Source organism: Triticum urartu, chromosome 4A (assembly GCF_056163025.1).
Source record: "Triticum urartu cultivar PI428250 chromosome 4A, HENAU_Tu73, whole genome shotgun sequence".
Taxonomy (NCBI): Eukaryota; Viridiplantae; Streptophyta; class Magnoliopsida; order Poales; family Poaceae; genus Triticum; species Triticum urartu.
This window is the reverse complement of record NC_141876.1, coordinates 445,463,542-445,471,933: the sequence shown is the minus strand read 5'-3', so window position 1 is coordinate 445,471,933 and position 8,392 is coordinate 445,463,542. Positions and strand designations below refer to the sequence as shown.

General features: G+C 47.3%; 1 protein-coding gene across 1 annotated transcript; it reads right to left on the bottom strand.

Moving 5' to 3' along the window:
- Positions 1–4,864: 4,864 nt before the first annotated feature.
- LOC125552086 (omega-3 fatty acid desaturase, chloroplastic) lies at positions 4,865–7,755 on the bottom strand. The gene is made up of 8 exons (XM_048715553.2): positions 7,119–7,755; positions 6,915–7,004; positions 6,758–6,824; positions 6,553–6,645; positions 6,281–6,466; positions 6,102–6,182; positions 5,415–5,552; positions 4,865–5,296 (listed from the first exon to the last, which is right to left on the bottom strand). Exons 1-8 carry the CDS (start codon positions 7,592–7,594, stop codon positions 5,108–5,110), a joined length of 1,320 nt encoding a protein of 439 aa, XP_048571510.1. The 5' UTR covers positions 7,595–7,755; the 3' UTR covers positions 4,865–5,107.
- Between the last annotated feature and the right edge of the window lie 637 nt (positions 7,756–8,392).

Genomic DNA, 8,392 nt, shown 5'->3' with positions numbered 1-8,392 from the left:
GACGACGGCGACTCCTCCCAAGACGAGGACAAACTTGCTGCTGCTGCGGATGGCTCCTATGGGATCGACACCAATTGGTACGTCGACAGTGGCGCCACCAACCACATCACCAATGAACTTGAAAAGGTGACAATGAAGGAAAAGTATCGTGGCAAGGATCAAATCCACACAGCTAGTGGTGAAGGTATGAGGATTAACCACATTGGTCACTCAATTTTTCATACCCCCCTAAGAAAAATTCATCTTAAGAAAATCTTGCATGTTCCTAGTGCCAATAAAAGCCTTCTTTCTGTTCATAGAATTGCTCTTGATAATCACGTCTTTCTCGAATTTCATCCATATTTCTTTTTGATCAAGGATCAGGCCACGAAGAGAATCCTCTATCGAGGTAGATGTGCTCGAGGGCTTTACCCGTTGATTCCGGAGCGCACAAGATTCAATAAACATGCTTTTGGTGTTGTCAAACTCTCGTCAACACGATGGCACGATCGTTTAGGACATGCTTCTTTTGCTTTAGTTGAAAAACTTCTTAGGAAAAATAAGCTCCCGTATGTTGGTGAGCGCAATGTTGAAACTATTTGTGATTCTTGTCAGCGAGCTAAAAGTCATCAACTCCCCTATCCAATTTCTACTAGTGTGTCTACCCAACCATTGCAATTGATTTTTTCTGATGTTTGGGGACCGGCCCCTAGCTTTGTTGGTCGGCACACTTACTACGTAAGCTTTATTGATGACTATAGCAAGTTTTCCTGGATCTATCTTCTTAAGAAAAGATCCGATGTTTTCCAAGTGTTTAAAAACTTTCAAGCACTTGTTGAGCGTAAATTTGATTCCAAAATCATCGCTGTCCAATCCGATTGGGGAGGGGAATACGAGAAGTTGAACTCCTTCTTCCAAACCCTTGGCATCTCACACCATGTGTCATGCCCTCACGCTCACCAACAGAATGGCTCAACTGAGCGCAAACACCGTCACATTGTTGAAGTTGGTCTTGCTCTTTTAGCTCATGCGTCCATGCCATTAAAGTTTTGGGACGAAGCGTTTCTTACTGCTGTACACATTATCAACATGCTCTCTAGTCGTGTCATAAATAATGAAACTCCAGTAGAACGCCTTCTTCATGTCAAACCTGACTATTCCACTCTTCGTGTGTTTGGGTGTGCGTGCTGGCCTAACCTACGCCCATACAACAAACGCAAGCTCATGTTTCGATCAATCCAATGTGCTTTCCTTGGGTACAGCGCCCAACACAAAGGTGTAAAGTGCCTTGACATCTCCACTGGTCGAGTCTATATATCACGCGACGTGGTTTTTGATGAGACCAAATTCCCTTTTTCTGATCTTCATCCAAATGCTGGTGCTCTACTTCAAAAAGAAATTCTTTTGCTTCCTCCAAGTCTCTCTAGTTATGATCAAGGGGGTGTTGATAATTGTTCTGATCATATGTTGGCTAACCCTCTTGCGCATGAGTCACCTGATGATGTTACAGGAGCACCACACTATGGAAACAGAGAAGAAAATGGCGAAGAAATCAACCCAAACGGTGACGAAATTCATCCAGATGGCCCTCATCACATGTGTCGCGGCGAGGGGAGCAAATCCCCCTCGGGATCGGAGCTGCAGATGCCCAGGCAATCACCTCTGGGATCCGTGCCAACGACCAGCCGCACGCCCGCGTCAGATGCATCAGGCGCGGTCGGTTGCGTGGGCTCCAACAGGGCGAGACGCGCCCTCCAGCCCGCACCGGTCTCCCGCCGCCACGCGGCAGCGCGACAGTGGCCCAGACCGCACGCGCTTCGCAGACCAGCCGGTTTGCTACAAGCGGCGCGGCTTCACGCGCCAGGCGGATGCGGGGTCGGCTCCTGATTCAGGCGGGCCCGCGCAATCACGCGCTCATGATGAGCCGGTCAGCGCCCCTGGATCGTCTGCGGCCCCTGCGACGTCTCCCCCACCATCGCCTCGGGTCACAACCACAGAAAATCCCATGCATCCAGAACCAACAGTGGCGGGCGAATCTTCCTCAAGTTCTGCTGCTGATCTGGCTCCTGCAGGATCCTCTGTGGCTGCAGATCCTGCTGGTTCACCAAAACGTCGCACAAGATTACAGCAAGGTTTGATTCAACCAAAAAATTACAAGAACATAACCAAATATGGTCTAGTTTGTTCCACAGGTGAACCAGGTGAGCCCAACACAATTGAAGATGCTCTCAGTGATGACAAGTGGAAAAAGACAATGGTAGAAGAATATAAGGCACTTGGAAGAAATAAAACGTGGCACTTGGTTCTCCCCAAGCAAGGTAAAAATCTCATTGACTGCAAGTGGGTATTCAGAATTAAGAGAAAGTCTGATGGAACCATTGATCGCTATAAGGCTAGACTAGTTGCAAAAGGCTTCAAGCAACGGTATGGCATAGACTACGAGGATACTTTTAGTCCAGTTGTAAAAGCTGCTACCATTCGTCTCGTACTGTCTATTGCTGTTTTCAGGGGATGGAGCCTTCGACAATTAGACGTACAGAACGCGTTTCTTCACGGTGTTCTGAAAAAGGAAGTGTACATGAAGCAACCTCCTGGGTTTGAAAGAAAATATACACCTTCCTATGTGTGCAAGCTATATAAAGCATTATATGGACTGAAACAAGCTCCAAGGGCATGGTATTCCCGTCTCGGTAAAAAGATGCAGACACTTGGCTTTGTTCCTTCCAAATCTGACACCTCCTTGTTCATTTATAACAAGTTCAACACTTCCATGTTTGTTCTCATATATGTTGATGATATTATTGTCACGAGCTCATCTAATCAGGCAATATCAGGACTCTTGAAGGATTTAGGTGCTGAATTTGCTCTCAAGGATCTAGGAGATTTGCATTACTTTCTAGGAATTGAGGTGAAGCAACACAAGGATGGGCTACATCTTTCTCAGGAAAAATATGCCACAAATTTGGTAAGGAAGGCAGGTTTGCAAGGTTGTAAACCCACACCCACTCCTCTCTCTAGTACAGAAAAATTATCTCTTATAGAGGGAACACTTTTGGGTCCAGAGGATAGTACAAAATACAGAAGTCTTGTAGGTGCACTTCAGTACTTAACATTGACCAGGCCACACATTTCCTTTGCTGTCAACAAAGTATGTCAGTTTCTACATGCACCCACCACAGTTCACTTGACTGCAGCTAAGCGCATTGTCAGATATGTCAAGTATACTTTGAATGTTGTTCTAAACTTCAGCAAGTCACCCTCCACTCTTGTCAGTGCCTTTTCTGATTCAGATTGGGCAGGATGTTTGGATAACAGACGCTCCACTGGTGGCTTTGCAGTATTTTTTGGACCCAACCTTATATCATGGTGTGCCAGAAAACAAGCCACAGTGTCCAGATCAAGTACTGAAGCAGAATACAAGGCCTTGGCCAATGCAACAGCAGAAATCATCTGGGTACAGTCAATCTTGAAGGAGTTAGGTGTGAAAAGTTCTCAAGCTCCATGCTTATGGTGTGATAATCTTGGTGCCACTTATTTGTCTGCAAACCCAGTATTTCATGCTAGAACAAAGCACATTGAAATAGATTTCCATTTTGTCAGAGAGAGAGTTGCTAATAAACTCTTGGACATTCGTTTCATTCATTCAAGGGATCAAGTGGCAGATGGGTTTACAAAAGCTTTGCCTACAAGGAGTTTTGAAGATTTCAAGCATAATCTCAACTTGATGAAGTTGTGATTAAGGGAGGGTGTCAAATGAGATATGTATGAGGAGATAGATAAGATAGATAGCCGCATGGGTAGTTTAAATTCTGTATTCGGTTGTAACTATACTTCTTATCTCCTATACTTCTTCTCCCTCAAGTCATGTATCTCCAACAGAATTGTACGCGTATCAGGGACTCGCAATCCCCTATATAACACGTACCACGTCCCTTTTAAAGGGTAAGACGTTTCCGCATCGCACATAGAGGAGGCTGCGATGCTGCTGTGACGGTGCTGCCGTGAATTCTTCCTTCGTGGCAGCCGCACGAGAGCATGTCATGCCATCAAAAGAAAGAAGAAAGTCTGAATTTGGAAGGGTGCGGTCAGAGTCAGAGAGCAGCCGTTTTGTCGTGTGGGAAACTGCGAACGGCTTTCTTTCTTGCTTGCTTGCTTTCTTTACTCAGTCTACTACGGTGGTAATAAGTATATTCCCGTGCGTGAAGAACGTAGAAACGGTCGTTCTTCCGGCAGTGCGATTCAGAGGGGGTGAATGTGCGTTCATATTGGCAGTCAGGTCAGACATCAAATGAGAGAAATCCGTCTTTCTGTTGAACAAGGAACATATGCACTCCTGTTTTGGAGCACTGTTACCGGCAATACTGCCCGTTAAAAATAATCTTATATTGTGGGACAGAGGGAGTAGCAATGAGTAGCAGCAGAGCCACAAACTACAAAGGTGTTTTTCTTTTCAAGAGCAGGAAGAGCATAAGAAAACAATGACAATGATAATAGCCTTCCCAACTGTGGGAAACAATCGATCTTTCTCTCTGTAAGTACAGTACATTTTACAAAGAGAGATGCTAGACTTACAGACAGACTTACGGACACATTATTGCGGGATTTTAGTTACGGACTCCAGTGGAGAGTTATGGTTGAAGAAGATTAGGGAGGAGAGGTCCCACCAGCTAAAATCAGGGGTGTTGGTTGGCGAGGAAGGAGCCCGTAAAATCAGTCCGTGCAAGAATTCCGTAAGTGTAGGATTTTCGGAGCCAGAGGTGGTCTCCTCCTTCAGTCATTGGAAAGGGCTAAATTTCTTGCCTTTTTACACACAGAAAATTTGAACTGCCACCTCTCTAGGGGAGCCCCGACAGTTGAGATTTTACTGAATGAGAAGACAAAAATATAGAGATAAGATGTACAAGGGGACTATACCAGCAAGCAGATCAAGGCAAGCCTTGAATGGAGCTGCAATTGCTCTTTTACAATGGTTATACTTCACAACTTACTACGTACATTGGTGTTTCATGATGTACATTCATGGTCTCACCAATCCGAGATCCCAGGAGGCTGGTCAGGGTGTTTAACTCTTTAAGTCACAACCTCCTGAGGAGTTGAAGTATGACCTAGTATATGCTAATGTTTCAGCTCAATCAGAGCTCTGTGCAGAAGTACTCGTCTCTGACTCACTTTGGTAGTAAACTATGTCTCCGGTGTCGCTAACATAGTGATCCTCCTTCAAACTCCGCGATAGCACCTGCAGTAGGTGGAATGGGAGAGGAGCCGACTTCTCTGGTTCTTTGTAGTACTTGCCAAGAACTGGCTTTGCTGCCTCAGTCTGCAGGTTACATCCAAACCAACATCTAGTTAGCAAAGGTGGCTCTAGAGAATGCCACATATTTTGATGCATGTTCCAGAAAAAGGCAAGAGCTAAGGAGCAGGGGATGGTGGCTTACCGCCTCGACAAGATTGTAATGCGGGATTTGCGGGAAAAGATGGTGAATGACATGAGTGCCAATGTCATGGTGTATGTTGTTGATCAACCCGTAGTCCCGATCAAGTGTTGTCAATCCTCCGCGCAGATAGCTCCATTCCTATTAGTTTGCAAAGCGATGTCAATAAGAAATCAGACTAGGACTATTAAGCAATTATAATTTATAAATGAAAACCATGTAAACTGAAGCAGCTACTGGAAAACATAATATCTTCCATTTCTAACATTCACCGCCAGAATTACTCTTCTGACTGAAGGAAACATTTCCACTTGGGCATAACACAGATACCTATCTTGAATAAGTACCACACAGGTCAAAGATTGAATTACAGACCAGAAGAACCAACAAATTCGAGAACAAGTCAGAAATAAATGTAATTGAACAGTCAATATATGTTGGCAGGAAGTGCCCTTTCTGAACCTTCCATTAAATATTTTTAAAACTATACTGCTATGTTTGCCATTTTCTTTAACAGCATCGATTATGTTTAGTTTTCTGTTTTCCACATGTATATTCTACTTGAAACAGCAAACAGGTATTTTCTGTCATTTTAACAAATAATAATGGATCATGCCATTGTATTTCGAACATTAAGCAGTTATCCTGAAGCATTGATTCATTGCAAATCTGATTCAACCATGATATTACCTTTCCACGATACCAGGGAACCTTGTCTTCGTGACCATGATGATGCAAGTATGTGACAAAATCCAGCCACATAACAAATATCTGCACATGGGTTCACCAAAATTAATCACATGAATTGGCTTATCCAAATTCTAAGCTTGCCAAAATTGGGCGTCTGATGAAAGGCATGAAGCTCTTACCACATATGGGACTGCATAGAGCTTTAGCATTTTAAGAGGCCCCATCACAAAGGTCAGACCTGCAAGAACCCCAATCATTGCTAGCCAGGACGCAGTGGATGTTAGCACATCCTTTTTCTCATTAGGTTGGAACAAATCGCTGTTCGGGTTGAAGTGTGAGCCTTCCTTGCCAGGGCTCCTCGCAAACTGCACAGAACAAGAATTTACCATGTTAGAAAACAAGACCAACCAATTCACACGTCGTGGTAAAATCAAGCAGCTTTGTGCCTCACCAAGTATAAGGGGAATGCAAGCATGGGAAATGGCATGCTGAACCGCAACTTCTTTGTCATATTGTCCAGGCTATTGTACAGCCTCTGGGGTAGCTGCGAATTATCACAATTCAAGGAATCATCAAGCACAATTCACCAAAACGCCGCCTCTCTGAAGAATTATGCATGCATGAATCCACCGAGAGGCAAAGAGCCAAAGACCTACCGGGTGCCAGGATTCGTCCTTCTCCACATGGCCGTGGTTCTGGTGGTGCGTCCTGTGGCTGATCCTCCTGCAATTACATTCACACAAGACGCCGCCTTTCTTAGCATCAATAACAATTCCACAACAAAGAAGAAAATACAGCATGCACTCATCGTACCAGCCGTTGTATGGAACGAGAATTGAGGAATGGAGTATGTGGCCGACCACGCTGTTCAGCTTTGGGTTGCTTGAGAAGCTCCCATGCCCACTGCAAACACCAAACAGTCGTTACAGGACAAGAGACAAACATAGTGCTTTCAGGCTAAAACCGGCATGGAGGTCCGATCTTTGGGTCTGGGGTACGAGGTAGGACGGCCCGTACCAGTCGTGTCCCAGGACGAAGAGCGCCCAGAACATGGTGCCCTGCGCGGCCCAGTAGAGCGGCCAGACGAGCCAGCTGTCGACCCGCGCGGCGGCGGCGGCGAGGCCGAGCACGACCAGGACGTCGCGCAGCACGTAGCTCATGGACCGCCACGGGTCCTTGACCCAGCAGTGCTTCGGGATGGCCGCGCGGATCTCCGCCAGGCCGAACGGCGGCGGCGCCCCCGGGTTGAACCCGGCCGAGGAGCTCCCGGCCTCCTCCGCTCCCCCGAGGCTCCTTTTATCCTCCTCGAAGACGGAGGCGAGGCGGGTGGGCGCGGCGACGCGGAGCGCCCAGTCGCGGTGGATGGCGGCGGCCGCGGGGCGACGCGGCCCCGCGGCGAGGTGGGGAGGCGACGGCAGCGCAATGGCGCCGCCGCGGCTGCGCGCGCGGAGCGGCGTGAGGCCGCGGCAGTCGGAGAGGGCGAGCCGGGCCATTGGGCGACGGCACCGCAGCGATGGACGGCTGCTGGCTAGTCCAGTCGTGTACCACCACGGCTGCGAGGGTCGAAGGGACTGGGGCTAGCGGTGGTCGGGATCGGCAAACGCGAGGTTTCTATATACGCGCGAGAGGGAGGGAGATCGCTGGCCCCGTGTTGCGCGTGCGAGCGAGCGCGCGCTGAGGAACGGGGAAGGGGATGGTGCGCGTCGGCATCGCGATGGACTATGGAGTTGGCCGCGGTGCGGTGGACTCGGACCGGGATGGCGGTCGGACCCGGGTCCAGCCACGGGAGCTGGCACGTGTGAACTGCCGCGGGTGGACTCTGACGCCGCTAACTTGTTTTTCGACGCTTTAAAAAAATTTGTTTTTTCTTTGACTTGTTACTTTCTTTTTCTTTTTGCGAACCAGTGCTCTTTTTTTTTTCTTATTATATGTATGTACTTCCTCCTCCCGGTATGGGAGACTCGCTTATTTAAAATTATTATTTTTCCCACAGGAGATCCACTACGCGCTTTTGGACATATGTGGCAATCCATGCCTGACCAGCCGCCGCACAACGCAGCCGGTGATGTGCTGCATTGCGGCCACCAAAATCGACAGTTCACGTGAATCTAGGATTTAAGAGATTAGAGGCCATCATGGCCACTAAAAAATATACACGAGGCATATATTTCGAGTTACGATTTCAATCCTTTGATCATGGTGCTTCATTATATTTAGTGGTGGTACTTTCTAACACTATAAGTGGAGTACCGGTCTACATCTGTGTTCATAAAAGTGAGTGTATGAGCGTC

Bases quoted from the DNA above. Each gene is read 5' to 3' on its own strand.
- LOC125552086 (XM_048715553.2), bottom strand. From the start codon at position 7,594: ATGGCCCGGCTCGCCCTCTCCGACTGCCGCGGCCTCACGCCGCTCCGC. The intron at 6,467-6,552 runs GTGAGGCACAAA...TGTTCTGTGCAG, and splicing joins TTGCATTCCCCTTATACTTG to TTTGCGAGGAGCCCTGGCAA. The intron at 5,553-6,101 runs GTAATATCATGG...GCAAACTAATAG, and splicing joins TTCCCTGGTATCGTGGAAAG to GAATGGAGCTATCTGCGCGG.